The sequence below is a fragment of the Lactuca saligna genome, chromosome 7, assembly GCF_052625555.1.
Source record: "Lactuca saligna cultivar CGN05327 chromosome 7, ASM5262555v1, whole genome shotgun sequence".
NCBI classification, from domain to species: domain Eukaryota; kingdom Viridiplantae; phylum Streptophyta; class Magnoliopsida; order Asterales; family Asteraceae; genus Lactuca; species Lactuca saligna.
This window is the reverse complement of record NC_136423.1, coordinates 23,210,669-23,231,450: the sequence shown is the minus strand read 5'-3', so window position 1 is coordinate 23,231,450 and position 20,782 is coordinate 23,210,669. Positions and strand designations below refer to the sequence as shown.

At 31.8% G+C, this 20,782-nt stretch overlaps 1 protein-coding gene and 1 long non-coding RNA gene across 2 annotated transcripts; one reads left to right on the top strand and one right to left on the bottom strand.

Moving 5' to 3' along the window:
- Window positions 1-840: 840 nt before the first annotated feature.
- LOC145006425 (RNA helicase family protein) lies at window positions 841-5,645 on the bottom strand. The gene is made up of 23 exons (XM_078965512.1): window positions 5,471-5,645; window positions 5,141-5,285; window positions 4,810-4,884; window positions 4,580-4,669; window positions 4,399-4,478; window positions 4,211-4,280; window positions 4,024-4,109; window positions 3,854-3,923; window positions 3,684-3,779; window positions 3,473-3,581; window positions 3,305-3,351; window positions 3,120-3,203; window positions 2,962-3,015; window positions 2,764-2,864; window positions 2,545-2,635; window positions 2,292-2,456; window positions 2,139-2,228; window positions 1,963-2,031; window positions 1,743-1,841; window positions 1,546-1,632; window positions 1,382-1,435; window positions 1,210-1,289; window positions 841-1,085 (listed from the first exon to the last, which is right to left on the bottom strand). The coding sequence occupies exons 1-23, from the start codon at window positions 5,569-5,571 to the stop codon at window positions 935-937; spliced, it is 2,094 nt and encodes a 697-aa protein (XP_078821638.1). The 5' UTR covers window positions 5,572-5,645; the 3' UTR covers window positions 841-934.
- Window positions 5,646-8,880: 3,235 nt separating this feature from the next.
- Window positions 8,881-11,076, top strand: LOC145005777 (uncharacterized). The gene is made up of 3 exons (XR_013662677.1): window positions 8,881-9,115; window positions 9,237-9,386; window positions 10,818-11,076. It is a non-coding gene; the product is annotated as an uncharacterized LOC145005777 (long non-coding RNA).
- The last annotated feature ends 9,706 nt before the right edge of the window (window positions 11,077-20,782 follow it).

The following is a 20,782-nucleotide window of genomic DNA, read 5'->3' as shown; positions in this document are numbered from 1 at the left end:
GGGAACCAAATCTCCGATATTATGGTGTATGTATATGTGTATGTGAGGAGAAAATGTGTAATGGGTGAGTTAGGTTTGGATTTTTGAAGAAGATGAAAGTGTTTAAAAATGTTAGTTGCAGGTTAGATTTTAAGTTTATGCTCTTGGTTTTGATTTGAGGTTAGAATTAGATTTCAACAATTATGGTCAAATGGTGGAAGGAGACGGTGGTCAAAAAGTGGTGGTGGTGGTGGTGGCGAACGGTGGTCAAAGGGTGGTGGTTGTGGAAGATATTCTTAAGTTCATGAATATATTCTTGAGCGTTCTTGAGATTATGAAGATGTTCTTGGATGTTGGGAGAGAGAGAGAGAGAGAGAGATGGATCCTCTATTATTTTTTTTAATATTTTTTTAATTGTTAAAATAAATAAATATTAAATTTTATGAAAAATGAAAGAAAAATGAAAAATAAATACCCTAAATGTATTATAGTTATTTTAATTTTTGAAGGGACTATTTTCACATACAAACTACTCCAAAATGGCCACCAAATCCAAAAAAGTCATGATTAAAACTAAAACCCCAGAAATTTGCATACCACAGTTACAGTTAATAAAAGAATATTAAAGGGGTGTTTGGCTTATCTTTTAAAGGGCCAAAAGTTCTTTTTGGAAAAGATAGAATACAAAAGATGTTTGGTAAAACCATTTTAAAAACTACTTTTTGATTTTTTATATAATGAAAAGTAACTTTTTGGAAAAATCAGAAAATATTGTTCTTTTGAACTTTTGCCAAAAGAACTTTTGGCTCTCAAAAAAATAAGTCAAACACCTCCTAAAAAGTGAATTTCTAAACAATAAAATATAAAAAGTCATTCACTCTAAACATAAAAAAGTTTTACACGTGTCATTACTATTTCCTAAGTTGTAGTGTTTTGTAGTAAAAAAAAAAAAGTGTTAATGATGAGTAGGAGGATTGAGGGGTTGTTTGTTATAAAAGTGAGGTGCAGCTTCTCTCAACCATGAAGGATCAATGGAAATCACATTACGCATGTATTGACGATCCGTCGACACTAACGAATGATATATAACCCATTTTGGGTTCACCCTGGCCAAAATCGTAAAAAACAAAAACATTAGGTGGTCAAGCGTCGAAAGATACAACTTTCGGGTGTATTATTGATTTACTCGATAGTACAAGGACCGAAAATGAAAGTTTTTATTTATCTTACCTGAACAATACAGACGACGGATGAATGTAGACTTCTTGAGAACCCCTCAGCGTTTTGTACGTCCCATTATGACTGTATGCCTTCACAATTTATTTTTTATTTTTTTTAAATTAAAACAACAAACTTTTCGTTTTAATTTTAATAAAATCGTTTATTAAATTTACTACTTCACCTCTAAACGACACGCATTAGCAAAAAATCCAGCTGTCACTGCCTTTCTTAATACCTAAAACACAACCAAAAATCACTGTAAATACTAAATTTTGTATGAATATATATATATATATATATATATATATATATATATATATATATATATATGAAAATAATAAATACCTGAATATCGTTTTGGCATGATTTTAAGGCTAACCCTAGTCGCTGTGCTACTCTTCTTAACTGCTCTCTAACTTCCATTACTTTTTTCTGCAAAAAAAAAAAAAGAATAAAATTTAAATAAGATATATAAAAATAAAACTTTAACTTTTTTTGGAAAAATAAACACTAATAAGAAAGAATTGAAACACATTTGTTACCATTGCATGGTAATTAATGAAGTTTTTATGACACCATTTTGATGATTTATTAGACTGAAGAAATCCCCTGTACACATTCAGGAAGGTCACATGATCACCCTTCAAAAATCAACACAAATTTTTATTAAAATATTAAAATATTTACACAAAATAAATAAAAGTAAAGTATGTTGCTATTTATTCTTTGCACTAAATATTAAAACATTAACATATAACACACCTCTGATGCAGCAAATCTCAATTTGGCCTCATCCAGCTCCCTCTGCCCTTTTACCGATATCCATATTGACTGAAAAAAAAGTTTTATTTTTTTTATCACAATAATAAAATAATAATAATAATAATAAATAATCATCATCAATGATTTCAAAAACATGAGAATGATAATTTATACACCTGAACTGAGAGAATAGCTGCAATAGTGATGATTTCTTCTGAACATTCAAGTTTGTCTGATGCGATAATCATTTTTGACACCATAGGATCCTAAAAACAAACAAATTTAGATGATGATGATGATGATGATGATGATGATGATGGATGACATACCAATGGAAGCTCAGCAACTTGGAAACCAACAGGTGAAGTGAGTTTAGCATCATCATCAAGAACACCAAGTGAATATAAAACTTCAAGAGATCTAACCATGGCTTCAGCTGATGGTGAAGCTGGCCAATCAAACCCTAATATATTGTCAATCCCCAATGCCTTCAACTGCCATGTCACCACAACGCAAAATAAATTCTCACCCAATTTTTTATTCATTAAAAAAAAAAATTTGCATTATATATATATGGGATACCTGAATAACAGTAGAAACAAGGTTTGATCTTTGCATCTCTGGAATCCCATGTGAAGACATCTCATTCACAAAATAATCTTCCGTATAAAGCCTGATAATTGTAATTATAATAAGTTATACTAAAAGATAATACCCATTTAAAAAAAAGTTTTTAATTTCTTATATAAAAAAAAAAAAAATTTTGAACATTAATACATTAATAAATATTTAAATGTACACCTGTAACACTTCCCTGGGCGTACTCTTCCAGCCCTTCCAGCTCTTTGTCTAGCAGATGCTTTGGATATTGGTGCCACTACAAGATTTTCTATATCTGTAATCTATCAACAAAAAAAAATTATATATATATATATATATTTTAAAAAAATATTCATATGTTTTATATTAATTATTAATAAAAAGAAGTGGAGGAAATACCGGGTTGTAGAAACGTTGTTTTGAAAAACCACTATCAACAACATAGACAATACCCTGCTCCAATAAATGTCTAAACCAATAAGAAAATATAATTTAGCTGAAAATTTTATTATTATTTATATTATATAATACTAATAAAACATTTTGCTAAAAAGTACCTCTAATGTAAGAGATGTTTCTGCAATATTTGTTGAGATCACCACCTTCCTTTTTCCTCTAGGGGAAGGAGAAAACACCAAGTCCTAAACATTGTGGAAATAATCATTTTAATTTTAAATATACAATTTATACACATAAAAATAAATAAAGAGAAAAAAAAAAAAAAAAAAGGTAAAAAAGAAACCTGATCTGAACGAGTAAGTCCCGAATACAAAGGCAAAACAATCATTCCTGAAATTAAATTTAATAAAAATATATATATATATATATATATATGTCAGAATAGGAATTGCTACTGTTTATTATAATTTATAAATAAATAAAAGTAGGTTGCTATTTAGAATTTACATACCAAAAGAAGACTTGTTGCCACTGTTTTGGGCTTGTTCTGTGATCATTTGAACTGCAGTGTCAATATCATCTTGCCCTGTTAAAAAGACAAGAATATCCCCCATTGGCTCCTACAAACAAAAAAAAAATGTATATAAAATAACTAAAAGATATGAATTATTAGATATTTTGTTTAAAATGTTGTATAAATTAACAGGTGTAATGTAATGTACCTTATCATGAATTGACATTACTGTTGAAACAGTTGCTTGAAGGTAGTCTGAAACAGGTTCCTCAATGTAAAAAATCTGTACATTATATCCTCTACCCTGAAATAATATATTTTAAACATAAATGTTTTATTTTTTATAATATAATATAATATATATATGTATATATATACCTCTACAGATAAAATAGCAGGTTCAGTCTGCAGTCTATTATCTTCTCCTTCCAATTGTGGCCTCCTTTTCCTGATGAATATAGTTACATAGCAATGTATTTTAACTAATGTCGTTATTATATTTATAATTATTTAACCCTTGAAATAAATTTTTATATTAATAAGAGAACCTGTTATGAAAAAACTCAGCCATTGATTTTGCTTCAATTGTGGCTGATGCTATAATCAAGCGCAACTCAGGCCTTCTGCGTTGTATCTGAGAAATTAAGAGTAAAAAAGTAAATATATGAAAAAGAATTGATATTTCTTGTATTTCAATTATTTAATAGAAAAAGATGTTGAATCATTAAGTGATACCTTTTTCAGGAGACCTAATAATATATCTGTTGAAAGGGATCTCTCGTGAGCTTCATCAACCATAATCACACTGAAATATAATTTCAAATTTTCAATCATAAGAAGAAACAGATAATTTGAAAAGATAACAAAAGTAAAAAACAATAAATCAAAGATAAATATAAAGAAAAACTGGTTATAAACAGCACCTGTACTTGCTTAAAAGAGGATCATCCATCATTTCTCTTAGTAATACTCCATCTGTAAGAAATTTGATCCTTGTTAACTCCTGTAAAAAAGATAAATAAAAGTTTGTTGTTGTTTCTTGTGTTTAGACAAAGGACTATTGGATAAATTGTATCATTTATTGAGTTTCAGATAAAGTTTTACTGAATTTGTGACATCTTCAAATCGAATAGTGTAACCAACTTCTTCCCCAAGTTTGACTCCCATTTCTTCAGCCAATCTTGCAGCAACACTCTGAAAAAACATGAGATCAATTCAAAGTTGTAATTTAGATGTAATTTTAGTGCAAATTTAATGAAATTGAAACTAAAGTGTATGCATTAAAGGATAATAATGAAGATTAAACAAAAAGAACTTTGATAATGAATGAATACCTGAACAGCCAACCTTCTTGGTTGAGTGCAAGCAATAATCCGACCACCATCAGCCCATCCTGCTTCTTTAAGGTACTGCAAGATGAGATAAAATGCTTCAACAAAAGCCATTAAAGCTGGAAGGGGGGAAAAGCGCTACAAAGTACAAACCCTAACTACAGAAACCTTCATAATAAGTACTATAAATACGGAGAGACTAATCGGGATTACACTTGAAACAAAATCAGTGTCTTATCTATAATGTCAATTGGAAAAATCTGACATCAAAAGTCATTGAAATTGTGTGATTTCGTGAGAGTGCATACAAATAGAAGAAAAGGGGATGGAGAACCTGAGGGATTTGAGTGGTTTTGCCACTCCCCGTTTCGCCGACGATTATGGTAGTGGAGTGAGTCTCCACCAGATACAAAATAGACGTTCTGTACTTGAATACAGGTAATCGCTGCCTCTGGCTCTCTAAGCTCGCATACCCAAATCTATTGATTCCAAGTCGAAATTCAAAACATGTTCATTCGAGTTGCAAAAGAAAATCAACGTTTTGGTTTTGCATGTATAATAAATTAACGAAAACAACACCAAGTTTTAATTTTGGTTTAGCGCCAGAAATCAAATTGTTTGAGTTATTGTTTCTGGGCAATAGAGTGAATTAGGAGGAACATACGAGGAGGAGGAGGAGGAGGGAGCGGTGTAAAAAAGAACGCCGCCTTCTTCATCGTCGAGCAGGCGAGGCTTCGCCGTTCCTGGCTTCCAAAATTGCGCCATTTGAATTGATTGGAGAAGAACAAGAGCTTCAGTGTAGGTGTGGAGTTAACTGGTGCCCTATAATTTTCGTTTGAAAATTTTAAGATTTCCTTGCTAAAAAAACATCTATTTTACCATTTAAACAAGGGATAATGACCGAAAGGGTAACGAACTTTCGATTTTTATCACATTTAGTTACTAAATTTTTTTTCGTTATCCATTTGTCATTGAACTATTGAAACTGAAACTGTTCACATTTTACCCTTATGACTTGAAAGGGTAAAATGTGAACAGTTTCAATAGTTCAATGGCAAATAGATAAGGAAAAAAAGTTTAGTGACTAAATATGAACAAAATCGAAAGTTCGTTTCCCTCTAAAAAGTTCAATGACTAAACTTCTTCTTGTATTATGTTTTAGCAATTTATTTATTTTTATTAAATTGTAGCAACATTTGTTGATGAAGAAATCTATGAAATAAAAAAATAAAAAATAATAAAAAAAAACCCTGAAAATATATTTAAAAAAACAAAAAACCAAAACCGAAATACAAAACCAATGGTTTGACATTTTCCAAAATAAAAAATCAAAATTTTCAATCTGATTTTGGTTTTACAAAAAAATGAACCATTCTCACTGATGTGACCATTGGTTTGGCATGCGAAATCTGTGACATCCCATGAATATGTAGCTACAACATCGTCTGAACTCGTAATTCATAGTAAGGGGTTAGAGTATCATCGCATGAATACGTAGTTACAACATCGCCTGAACTTGTAATTCATCACCTACAGGTTATGGACCTGCTGGTGTTTCCACTGGGTTGTCTAGAATAGTCCGTGGTCGCCATCTATACTCTGGTAGATGACTACATCGCCACATTGTTGGTTAAGGTTATGGTATCTCCTTTCACCCTACATCACATATTCATCATCATCTATATACCTAATTATCATCACCTTTCTATCATCACATATCTCTCATCATTTTATTTCACCACACACCAACTATTTCATCTACCCATCTTTCATCTGCAACATATTTGTAGATATAAAATAAATATACCGTTTAAATCTTTTAAAACATGTATAAAATCGTTCATCCAGCATAGACAGCAAGTATTCAAATAATATGCACACATAGCACGTAATTTATATAAAATACTTCATATCTATTTGTAAGATGAAAGTAACTATATCTACCATAAAAATCCCATAAATGCTTCCTAACTTCGAACCCCAAGGTTTACTCTACTAAAGCTTCATATTCTCGGCTCTCTGAACCTAGAAGGGTCCAGATCTATCACACCAAAAAGCTCAAGATAGCTCTTCTTCTCACTTTACACACTCAAGCTCGCTAGGGTTTTCACTTATGGGAAAGGTAGTCGTAATTGAAGGCCATAAGTGCCTTTAAATATGGCTCAGGCCCAAAAATTTAGGGTTTCTGCCAACAACGCAGACTCGTCGAGTCGCCTCACCGACTTGTCGAGTCCATTCATTAATCTGAGTCATCAGTTGCAACCTTACTCGACGAGTTGAGGCGTCAACTCGTCGAGTCTCTCTTCTTAACTCAAAATAAAAATACTTAAATTATGATACCTGGAAATCCAGATGTTGCATTTTGTTTTTTTATTTCATAGATTTCTTCATCAACAAATGTTGCTACAATTAAACAAAAATAAATAATTTTGCTAAAACATAATACAATAGGAAGTTTGTTCATATTTAGTCATTGAACTTTTTAGAGGGAAACGAACTTTTGATTTTGTTCACATTTAGTCACTAAACTTTTTTTCGCTATCTATGTGCCACTAAACTATTGAAACTGTTCACATTTTACCCTTATGACCGGTAACAGCCGATCATAAGGGTAAAATGTGAACATTTTCAATAGTTCAATGGCAAATAGATAACGAAAAAAAGTTTAGTGACTAAATGTGACAAAAGTCGAAAGTTCGTTACCCTTTCAAGTCATTATCCCTTTAAACAACCTAATTAATAATGTTTGAAATATTTTTATTGGTTGAAATTGTATTGTTTTCCGAAAAAGATGATTACATGTAGTTGATTATAGGTTGACTTTTTATAAAAATAATTATAGGGTGTCTTATTAGCAGCACCCTTTTGTTATATATATATATATATATATATATATATATATATATATATATATATAGAGAGAGAGAGAGAGAGAGAGAAAAAAAAAAATGAAATATACATTACAGCCTCACCTAAGCTTACGTACTAAACCTCTTGAAAATACATTGTTTTACTATATAAAGATTACGGTTAATGGATTCACGATTAATACTTCAAGATGTAAATTCAAGATCGACATAATAGGGTTTAGATTTAGGGTTTAGGGTTTCGGGTTTAGGTTTAGGGTTTAGGGTTTTAATTTAGGGTTTAGGGTTTTGTAATGTTCACTTGGGTAAAATAATAAACGACAATTGAGGAAAGAAAACAAGAATGGTAAAACGATAATGAAAGAAAGAAGTGTTGTGGAGGATGATATATATTTACCATGTGAAACCAAATGAGGTATATCTAGCATGTTAAAACAACATATTTTAGAACTTTAGTTCCTAAGCTAAGGTGGGGTTGTAATGTATATTCTCTATCCCCTATATATATATATATATATATATATATATATATATATATATATATATATATATATATATATATATATATGGGAAAAGTGAATATACATTTAAGGGTTTATAAGCTTACGTACCCAAACCTATCATAACGCGCCATTTTGTTTGATATATTCATTATAATTATAATGTTTTTAAACTTCAACCCTAACTTCATTTACTTTCAAGATTTTCAAATTTTCACTATTATCTTCATCTTAAACTATATCTTTTCTCCGAACACCTACTAAACTATATATACTATAGTTTAAAATGACAATTATATGAAAAGAAGAAATATGTGAAATTTATAAAAATTTTGGAAGTAAATCAAGTTAAAAGTTGAATTATAAGAACATTGGACAATTACAATGTATATATATATGATACAAAATAACGTAGTATAGTGAGTTTGGGTACCTAAGTTTATATACCCTTAAGGGTATATTCATTTTTCCATATATATATATATATATATATATATATATATATATATATATATATATATATATATATATATATATATATATATATATATATATATATTCTAAAATCATGTTACAAATTATATTTATTATTACCATTAATTGTTAAAAAGTTGGTGAACAGGAATCATTTAGGATTTAGATTTCTACCACAAGTTTTTCTGGATTTTAAACATTTGCCACAACAGTTTTCTTTTCCGATTCTTATCTTTTCTTTTTTATTTGTTTTGATTGTGTCGCCCTTCTCCTCCATTAGGACTCTCCACCGCCATTAACTACATCTCTGAATATATTCGTCATGCTTATCGGATTTCTTTCACTTGATAACTCCTCCGCTCTATTCCCATTGTTGCATCTCTGATTATGTCTACTACTTATTTGTGTTTCTATTTTGCCTTCGCGTCTATCTTCGTCTGCTCTTGGCGGTCTCTATTTCTTCTTTAGGTATGTGCTGTAATTCCTCTTATAGATTCTCATGTTGCCAATTTTCTCGCCTTCTAGATACTTCCAATCCATTAAAGGTACGATTTTGTTACTTCAAACTGTATTTCATTTGACACGCCAGGTGTTCGAGTTCGATTAATATCGGTTTTAAAGTTGAAGAGTGTTGTTGCTGGAAAAAAAAATGTGACGACGCTTTGACAAGAAACGCATCTGCTACTGGTCGGTCATGTATTTATCATTCTTATATTCAGAGCATGATTCATGCAAGAAGGTAAGAATCGAGGGGCTTATGCTCCATACTTCGACCAGTTACCTGACTATATGATGTTAATAATTGCAACGCATAGCTTAAATCAAAGTGTCCCTTCTTTCTAATATGATAAATCAGGTAAGAATACATAGATTCGTGGACAGATCTAACGAAAGGCTTTGTTAAATGAGAGCCCTAATGATTGTTCAAAAGTTGTGAATAACCAATTAATTTTTGTATATTAATATATTAATATATTTTTATAATAACCAATTAATTTTTGTATATTTTCTCCCCATATATATTTGTCATTGGCGTGTCCTAAATTCCGGTCAATCTCAAGTGATAAAGGCCAATTTTGGACAACCTAAGAAGAAACCACAAAGGAAGCAATGGTCGTAAGATCATTCCTACGTTAAATCCTAGCCATCTAAACTCTATTTACGATTATTCCTTAGTCACTCGCCCTTCATCAGTGGTGATCTCTTTACCATGATGCGATATTGTATACTTTTTTTTTTCTTTCTAATTAAGGCATTTTACTTAGAAATTATCGTTAAAACATTTTACAATTATATTTGTTTTTTAGGGTTAATTGCAAAAGAAAAAAAAAAAACAATGGACTTTCATTTGTTTTTTTAGGTTAATTTCAAGATAGAAAGTACATTCTTATTTCTTTGCAAAAAATAATAATGTGATTTCAATTTTATATCAATTTAAGTTAAATTAGTTGCCATACATACACACATAAAAAACTGTTTTTGGGTATTGTTGCTCTCATATCGAAAACTATTTGTTTTTTGTTGAATTTTTAAATTTTAAAACAACTTTTTGTTTTCTTTTGGTTCTTTTGTTTAGTTATTTATGTACTTCATTTTGTATGGCTGGCTAACTAACTGTCGTTCAATTCACTTTTGTAAAAAAAATTAATTTTTTTTCTTATTAAAGTAATGTACTTTGAAAATTACAATGCTATAAGCGAAAGTATGTTATTTTTCTATGTATTGAATTAGGTAGGAACATGAGAGGATTGTCATGTATGTGTGAAATTATGTATGAATGGGACATTCTATAGTGTCTATGTACTTTAACTATTCTAGCTCTCAGCTAGTCTTTTCTAATAACTATATATCTAGTTGTTAAAAAAACAATTGTAAACATTTTATACTTTGCAAGTTAATTATTGTTTCTTTGAGAAGTTATTGTTTCTTTCGGTAAATGAATGAAAGTATGTTGGTATTATGATAAATAAATGTAAGTATGTTAATATGGATTAAAAATTAAAGTGCATTGTTTATATTAGAGCGAGACTAAAGTATGTTCTTTTTTTTTTTTTTTTTTTTTTTTTTTTTGCAGTTTCACCTTATTTCTATCATATGATAAATTATTGTTTTTATCTTCTAAATTATTGGAATTTATGTTGATAATGAGCATTTTGGTAAATTGTTATAGGTGACCAAAAAGGGAAGCAAGAACAACACCAGAGTATCATAATGGGCAAGTTCAGATTGATATGGAACTTTCAAATAGTGAAAGTGGGTCCCATATATTCAGTAAATAGAATATATTCGTAATTCTAGATACGGACTTTGAACAAGAGATAGGAATTACACTTAATATGTAAACTTCTCCTTTTGTGATTTATTTCCTTTTTGCATGCACATATATTCGGTTTAAATGCAAGAAGGAGCCATTTATTGGTCTACTATAACATCCTACTTTTACAATTTTCTATTATGTTATTGTACATCCTACAATTTTCTTTCCTCAAACTTTTAGCAGGAAAATAAAATGAATTGTAAATACTTTAAAATGACTAGAATTGTCAAAAAATGAAGAAGACAATATGTAAGTTACAACGTTTTATTTAAATTATCTAATTTTCTTATGATAGGAAAATATTTTCCATTCAACTTTTATTGTTGGGTATTATGTTAATTTATGTATATTTATTATGTTTGTTATTGTAGTTTTTGGATTTTTACAATTAGGATGTTTAGGCTAATATAGAAGTTGATCATTGAAAAAATCGGGTACCGTAGTCTTAACAATTTTATACTTAAAGATTCGACACAAACCAGTTCTCCTATTACAATACGACTCTAATAATGATATTCCAAGTTGCCTTTAACTTACTTCTAATGTGTTTCAAGACATTCTTTTGGACCTTGCATTTTTTTCTGAATCTTTTCTCTTAAAAAACAAAAATCCAATCACGTAGCATGTATCTAAGTTGAACAAGGCGATGATGCACAATCACATACATGGTGGATTACATATATTTTTTTAAACTCAAAATAGAAAAAAAAAAAAAAAAAAAAAAAAGTAAATAGTAAGATTATATATAAAAAAAAACGTTATTTCATTTATCGGTCAACTCATCCACCAAACAGGTATAATACTAGGTTGTTTATGATATTCATGAAGTCAATGTATCTGACAAGTCCAGTTGTAAGGAAAAATTATATTGACTCAAGTAACTATTTGTTGGGTGATTTTTTTTTCCAATTTTTTGTTGTATACTTTGTTAAATTATGTTTATGATTGTTTTTATAGGTTTATATGTTTAACTTATGTAATTTTCTTATGATTGTTGTTTTTTCTTTTACATTTAAATTAGTTATGGTGATATGAGAGTCGATGCTTCTGCCAATTTTATCAATGAGTCAGTTGATGCGGAAATGGAATGAAGTAACTGCGGAAATGGAATGAAGTAACTGAGCTTAGAAGAAGGTATGTGACGAGAAGTTGAATGATAACTCACCTTTCAAATAACCAAATAAAAACTAAAGCTACATTACTCTTCAAAGTTGAAAATGCATTATGAAGCTTTTTGATGAGGCATATATGGATGAGTACTACAACCCATGGTTGTCAAAATCACGACCCTAATCGTAGGATCGTACGATCCTAGGCATGAAAAAAACGAACCAGAACATAAACCGATTGTATTTGGGATAGGATCGCAGGTCGTAAGATTGTAGGTAGGATCGTAGGATCGGAATCTGATCTAATCCTACATTTACTTGATTTTTTTGCCACTTCATGTCTTTACCCTTTACCAATTTATCGTTTATCATTTTGGTTTGTGACTTATGACTAATATTTTGAAGTTCTTATAACTTTTGAATGAAAATTTGAATGTTTGAAATAGTTTTCATGTTTTAAAATTATAAATTAAAATTCTTTTTTTATTTTGTGGGATCTTAGGATCCCGATGTTGCAAACCAAAAAATGATCCTATGTAGGATCCCAATCTTGATAATCATGTTACAACCTTTGGGGTTTTTATTTTTGTTTGTATGAATGTTTTTATTTATTTTTATTTATTTTATTTTATTGATGATCTTTTATGTTTTGCATTTAAATTTAGTAATTGTTTCAGTTTCACAACAATGTTATAACTTATTTATTGTAGCACATGGTTCCTGGTATGTATTTTATTATAGTATCTTGCATTTTGGCCTTGGACTCGACGAGTTGAGGTCTAACTCGTCGAGTCGGAGCGTATTGGACACAGAAGTTTAATGACCTACTCGACGAGTCCGCGTCCGGACTCGGCGAGTAGGCACTGTCCGGACAAAAACCCTAGATGAGGGTATGTACCCTATTTAAACCACTTACTCAGCCTCCCTTTCGTCCCCAATGCTTCCAGAACTCCCCATAAGCAAACCCTAGCTGTTTTTTAGAAAAACTAAAGCATTTTTGGTGGATCTTGCTAGTTGTGACCATAAGGAGGAAGGGAAAGGCTTAAGGAAACAAGTGAAGACCAGGGGAAACCGAGTTTGTGCATCTTCCACGGTTCATTGGAGGTATAAAGCTGTAACCTTGATCTTTCATTTGATAGATCCCTTTTTGGGGAGATTTAGGACTTTTATAAGCCATTTTTGGTAACCAACCATGATTGCAAGCATGGTTGGGGGTTGAGGCTTCATAATCAAGTCTTTAAGGGAGTCACAAGGTAGTTAGGGGTTGTTTTTGCACCCATCTAAGTTCCCATGCATCATAAGAGCTTATTTTATGTCCTTTTGAGCTCAAAGTCCCACGCATGCACGTAAAGTTTGTAACTTTACGTGCTAGAACGATTAAAGGAGCTTAGATCTATCTTTTGGTCAAGAGTTGTACGCTAGAAATCGAGAAATGAGACTTGGACATGCTCGACTCGACGAGTCCAAGGCAAAACTCCCCTTTGTTGTTGGGGTTTGAAGGAACCCAGTTGGGCGCTAGAAGGGTTTTTAAAGGGTCCAAGGGAGTGACCCAACGTATTGGACTTAGCCTTAAACCTGGAGTTCATGGGACTCGGCGAGTCCAAGGCAATCTCCTTACAGTTGAAGATGAACTCGATGAGTTGTTTATACAACTCGATGAGTCAAGGACATGACTTGTTTACCAGAGGAAGGTGAGCTTGATGAGTTGTTCATCCGACTCGACGAGTCGGATGAAGATTCATTCGATGTTCATAAGGAAAGGGGAACTCGTCGAGTCGTTGTTGAACTCGACGAGTAGAGTCGTGGATAAGGACGGGTAATGAGTTAGGGACTCGACGTGTTGGCGGCCCAACTCGACGAGTCGGGTCAACTGGAAGTTGACTTTGACTTGGACTTGGTGAGGGGTAAAATAGTCATTTTACCCTAAGAGTAGATATCAGGCTCTAACTGAGTGTTTTGTGGGATTATAGTCGGAGGGTTACCCGAGCAGCAGTCAGACAATTACCGAGCAGTTTTCCAGCAGTCAACCTTACGAGGTGAGTTACCTTCCACTAGCGGTGGGTCTACGACCACAATGTCGACCCACCAGTATCAGTTGTATATTAGATGATTGTCTTTGTGATATTCATCTAGGTTTGCTACTACCTGATATGATATGTGCTAGTATGATATGATGTTATATGCCAGTAGCAGTAGGGGAGATAGTCCCTAAGATTTCTTGTCGATAGGGACAAAGAGGGGTAGTCATACCCAATCATACTAGATAAAATATGATTATGTGATACATGTTATGTGGTAGTAGACTAGTAGTAGAGGGGTGAAATAGTCCCCGGTATCCGGTCGACAGGACAGAAGGGGAGGCCAGCACCCAGATATGCTAGGAAGTATCCAGTCGACATAACCAAATGGGAGGCTAGCACCTAGATCTGCTAGGCAGTATCTGGTCGACAGGACCGAAGGGGAGGCCAGCACCCATATATGCTAGGCATTATCCAGTCGACAGGGCCGAAGGGGTAGGTCGGGCACCCAAATATGCTTGACAGTATATGCATGATATGTGATTTTATGGTATGTGGTATGATGGGGGAGCTCATTAAGCTTTGTGCTTACAATTTTCAGTTTTGTTTCAGATACCTCTTCAGCGAAGGAGAAGGAGCCGGCGCGGTAGCTGCACATCATACTCACACCCCAGATTCTGCACTATAAGGATTGTACTATGATATTATCACTATTTTATGATTTGGATTTTCAGACATTATACATAGTTTTATGAGATGTTATGATTTGTCAATGTTTTTCTTACGGATGTTTTAATTAAAGTAATTTATAAAAATAAAATTTTTGGACGTGAAAATTGGGTTGTTATATTTATCATATATATAATATTGATAGGTAAGAAGGTTTAATGTGATTTACAGATGCATTTTATAGGATTTTTTATGTTTTATTTGTCGTTGTAGAGTTTTGCACATTCCTCCTGGATGCCAATGTTTTATATGCTGCTAATCTTTTACCTATACTACAAAATAATAACATTTGTTTACTTGTAATGACAATCTACTTACGATTTTTATACAGGTAATAAACAAGTTCATCTCTTATATCGGAAGATTGAGTAAAGTAAGTTGTTATTCATTGCAATTTACGCAAAGAAGATGCAGTCATATTTAAATCCGTTTAATATAACAATTTGTCTATTAGGAATTTTATTTATTTAGTTCAACCAGGTGCTAGGAAAAACTCATTTGATGATCTTTACGAACAATATATGTATTTTTGAGTAAGAAAGACCTTTTGCTACTTATCTAAATATTTTTAATAAATGTGTTTGAAACTACATTCATTCGGTAAAAAAATCGATTTACTTTTTTAAAAATCGTTAGTCCAACTAACGGGCGGATATAGCATTAATTATTGTTATCAGAAATAAATTTCGCCTACCCTTTTCTTCGAAATTTGTCACCCCACACTAATCCTTCGCCGAAATCTCCACCACCATGAATCCGTCAAAATCCCCTCCCTTTGTCGCCTTCAACAACCTCACCTTCTAAAGGTTCTTTTGTATGCTTGGTCAAAAAGTAATGATAAGAAACTTTTCTATCCCCGACTGGTTAGTCACAAACAATAATTCGTCTACTTTTATCAAATCATGAATCTCGTTTCACAATATGTATGGCTATTTCTTTATATTTTCTGAAAACATGGATAATTTGTGATATGCACATTCTAGTTTTGGTCAATTTAGTGATTAACTCTTAAGTTTAATACTTTCAAACTACTAAAACCTATGAAGATTTACTTTCAGATTTTTAGTTGTAGTTTTCACCGATTATTATTGTTGTTAGAAATAAAACTTGTCGATCCATTTTCTTCGAAATTTGTCAACCCACACTGTTCCCAGTCGAAATCTCCATCAACATGAATCTATCAAAATCCCCTCCTTATATTGCCTTCACTAACCTCAGTATCCATAGTTTCTTTTGTATGCTTGGTCAAAAAGTAATGATAAGAATATTTTCTATCTGTTCATATTAGTGGAAATGACCATTTAAGAAGTTGAGTTAAGAAAGTCATCCCCTCGCCCAACCCCTTTCTCATAAATTGATAAAGTTTCATCGAAAAAAATCATTCATAGTTTCTTGGAGACAAGCTTTGAAATTTTCACATTGTTCTCCTGGTGCGTCTTTTTTCTACTTACGTTAGGTCAAAGGGTCTCGTACCAACAAAATTTTGAATATCAAATTCCGTTTCCAAGTTGTATGTAATCTTGTAAATTTTGTGTGACATATTAGCCACTTACAATGATCTGTAGCTAATTATCACAAATGTGTTCATGGGCATGTAATTACTTTTTTGTGGGAGATTCGTCACTAATAGCTTTTCATGTAAATATTTATATAGTTGTCTTAGTGTTGTTGGTGATTTAGTGTTATCAAGTCATTCTAATATAATGAAATTTACAGATTATCAATGAAGTTCAATTATTGATTTTATTACAAGTTAGGAGGTGCGGAATGCTCTTGTATAAATCGATCTCAGTTCATGGTCGAAGGAACAACCTTGACCCGAAAATTTATTTTGTTAAGAAAAATGTTATGGAAATATTGTTTTTGAAATATATTCTCCATAATTATCCTTGAAATCGCCATCCTTTAATTAAAAGATCACATCAACGTTTAATGTTAGTTGACGCTTATCTTTCGTAACAAGAAGAACCTAATTCTATAAATTATAGTTTGTTGTCTCATATGGATGCCTTGATTTGAGACTGTTCTTTGAAGATTATCTCAATAATTTGGATTTCATGTACAGACATTGGTTTAAATATTATATTCGGAAAATAATTACACAATCCTTCAAGCAGATCCAGATGATTCATCAATTTAAGAAACCTTCTTCTCCTCCCAAACCCCAACAAGTGTCACCAATATCTTACAAAAAATTCCATGGTTGAAAGCAAAAATTAGATATGCGGAACAATATATTCAGACCCAACACTGATATTTTCAAGGCCTTGTACGAAAATCAAAATGAGGCTCATAAAATTTTCTTGTAAGAATATTATTAAGTAGATTTGTCACCGTTAAGTTCAATATTTAAAGTTGCTAACAGACATCTCGAAAATTCACTACCACAACATCATGTCTCCACTCATTATTAATAAATTAAAACCATTACAAAACTTTAAAAAGATTTAAAAAAAAAAAAAAAAAAAAAAACTAGCGCATTACTATTACACTTTCATAATCAATATTCTCAAAACTCCTTTTAAATCCAAAGAATTTAACTTCTCTTGATATATGGTTGAGTACAAATAAGATTTAAAAAACGTTAGTTCTAAAAAACCTCTTTCAACTGATACAACTGATGTAACTGTAATGAGAATAGCCAACAATATTCTTTATGATATACAAGAAATTGGATAAGTGTTTATCACTTTTAAGAAAGTTAGTATTTCGTTAACTGTCAACTGGTAAATGTTTTTATAACAATTTCAGTTCATTGAATAAATCATCAACATCGATGTCTGAGATGCAACCATTTTGCAACTTTTTTTTCAAGATTTTTGCAACTTGCCTTTAACTCATTAGTATTTAGTGATTTCAACTTTTCTAGCTATGAATAAAAAACCAAAAATATATTCATATTGTTTTTGTTGTTCAAATCGTCGTTCTAATGAACCAATAGATTGAACAACTATGTATACAAATTATTAAATCATGAATGACTCTTAAGGTGAAAGTTTTTGTATCATTTTTGATGACCCAATGCCCCTCTCACCAATATGTTTTTTTTTAATTATTCTATTATTGTTTTTCTCAACAAACATTTGATCAATTCCCAAATAAGAAGCTATAGTTCCCGCACAATCCAAAGCCTTCTCAAACTCATTCTCTCGACGGTCTTTAAAAAACTCAGGAACTACTCATTTCCTAATCAATACGTATAGTTGCATATTGAAGTTATTTGCCAAGGTTTATTTATATATGATACAATATAACCATAACAATTATAAGGTTAAATCTTCCAAGTCCATACTCTGCCAAACAAGTAGCTTCACTTTTATCTTTATATATGTCTCTTTATCATCAAGTTTATGTAAAGCTTCTACTATTTAATGAGCTTGAGTCATAGTTTTTTTTACACTTTCAATCATATTTTCCTAACTTGTGCTCGACAAAGATTTTAAATTGAGACTGTTTGGGTAATTAGCATTTAGAGCAAATTACTGAAATCGTCCATGTGGTTTGCTTCAAATTATGTGTTTGGTCTCTAACTTTTATTTTGCACCCAAACCATCCTTATATATTGATTTTATTGTGATCTTGGTCCTTATTAGATGTAAAATGACTATCATGTCCTTGTCTATTATGTTTTAATTCATTATTTTTAAAATTATTTATATTATCAGTTAATTAATTTGGGTCCCACAAGAAACAAAGAAATGTTATTAAATTATCAAGCGCCACTTCCCCCAACCCACGACATGTCCTTCCCTCCAACCTACTCTCATTTGGCTACTCTATTGGTGCTCTTGTTGGAATCTATAATTAAATATCTCAAATCCTAACCTGGAATTTATTAAAATATAATCCAAATCTAAAACTCGAAACCAAATCCTAAATTTTGTATCTAAAACTAAAAACCAAAACTCAAAAACAAAACCTAAAACTGGACTCAATATCAACCTAAAATATGAAACTCAAAAATTGAAACCCAAAATCGATCTATCTACTTATTGGCTGGCTGGTGGTATTATAATCTAATGCTCCAAATTTCAACTACTACTACTGCTACGTCACCATCACAATCGTTTTCAGCACCACAAAACAAGCTCATACAAAAATCATAGAATAATTTTAATAAATATAAGCCTCTCAACCCACAAAATTGCATACAAAAATTGAAGAATAATTTCTTATGGTTCGATGCTGAATTGTATGCCTATCTTCAAGAAAAAAGTAATCTATTGTCATCATCGTACTTGCTGAAGTAATCAAAGATAGTTTCCTCAACAGTTTCCAATTTAAACCCTTCAATAAATTACTTCCCATTCGTCTGAATCTATTGACCCCTCTTTATTTCTTGCACAAGAAAATATGGAAGGTTGAATTGCAGTTTTTGAATTTAGGGTTAAAAAAATAGATGGGGAAGAGAGATGTGGAGAGGAACCATCTCTAGGTTGTTGGAATGTTTGAACTTAGGGTAGAAGACGGGAAAAGGAATAGAAGTAAGGCTAATGAGTGTGGAGTGAGGTTTGGAACCGTGATTGTGCCACGTCAACCGCAAACACCGCCCCAGGGTGCGGCCTTGGCCGCACTGCGGCTGCTTGTGATTGGTTGGTTCTCTTGATTCCATTTTTTACCGTTGAACGGCCAATTGACTGATTTCGTGTATTTTTTCTTAAACTTTACTCCACACACACACACACACACACACACACACACATATATATATATATATATATATATATATATATATATATATATATATATATATATATATATTACCATTATTTACACAACCTTAACCAAAATCCTTACTCTTTTCCTCCAACTTTTTTTTGAAAAATATCTTCTTCCAAAAGGCACAGCTAAGAAAAAACACCAGTTTGAAACACCACCACCCTAATATCTTCATTTGATCAACCAATTTTTTCACCTCTGTATTACTACTACGGTGATATACTTCCGTATTTTCCACAACGACCAGCGCAACCACAAACACTACCACAACCCGACCCATATTTTAATCCATTTGATTTTTTTGTCTTAACCTGAGTTTGTTCAACAAACACAAACACAACCAGAAATGGTCGTTTATGATTCTGAACCGAAATTCGTTATAGAAAGTCAGCCTACTCGAGCAGCAACTAAAAGAAAAGAGAAGGTGGAGGCTAAATGTTGGGAACCCCTGGAAGTGTTAGTGTTGACACAATCTTGGATCGATATTTCAGAAGATGCGAAGGTTGGAAAAGACCAAAAGCTTGACTGCTTTTGGATTCGCGTTTTATATAGGTTCCATAAATGAATGAACCGTGGAGAATACCGTATAAAACATCAAGTGTACTCCAAATAAGGGAAGATGAACAAAGAAATCATGTTGTTTAATGATTTTTATAACAACATGAAACGTCAATGGAAAAGTGGAGAAAGCGATGAAGTGATTTTGAAGAAAGCGTTGAAGGGATTTTGAAGAAAGCGTTGAAAGTGTATTAAAAAGAAAATCTGAGGGCTTTCAATTTTCTTGAAGTTTAAAATTTTATGAAAGATAAGAAGAAATGACAAAGTAGCAAAACATTAGACGAGCGTATCGACAGTGGTTCAAAACACATCAGAACATCTGATGCCGACTACACTACATCAGATGTTGGTGTTCAATTTGATCTGAATGAAGATGAACATGTTCCAGTTTCACCACCTTCCCGACCAATGGGAAGAGACAAAGCAAAAAGTAAAGGCAAAGGCAAAGCGTCGGATTCAAATGAGTTGAAAGAAATAGGGGACGACATGAAGGGTATAAAAGATAGAATCGACAAGATTTTGCAAATTGCTTCTGAAAGAGAGCTTCGGAAACAAAGGGAGAGCGACATGCGAATACTAGCGATGGACAGGTCTAATATGACTGGGGACGAGCTTCAAGTTATTTTGGCGATGAAGGACGAAGTGAAAAAACGTTACGTAACTTGTGGCTAATTTCTAGTTTTTT

What these genes read in the sequence shown, in the direction of transcription:
- LOC145006425 (XM_078965512.1), bottom strand. Translation starts at nt 5,571, where the DNA reads ATGGCGCAATTTTGGAAGCCAGGAACGGCGAAGCCTCGCCTGCTCGAC. An exon ending in AAACATCTCTTACATTAGAG is followed by an intron (nt 3,016 to 3,119) that starts GTACTTTTTAGC and finishes TTATTGGAGCAG; the next exon opens with GGTATTGTCTATGTTGTTGA. An exon ending in TTGTTTCTACTGTTATTCAG is followed by an intron (nt 2,457 to 2,544) that starts GTATCCCATATA and finishes GTGACATGGCAG; the next exon opens with TTGAAGGCATTGGGGATTGA.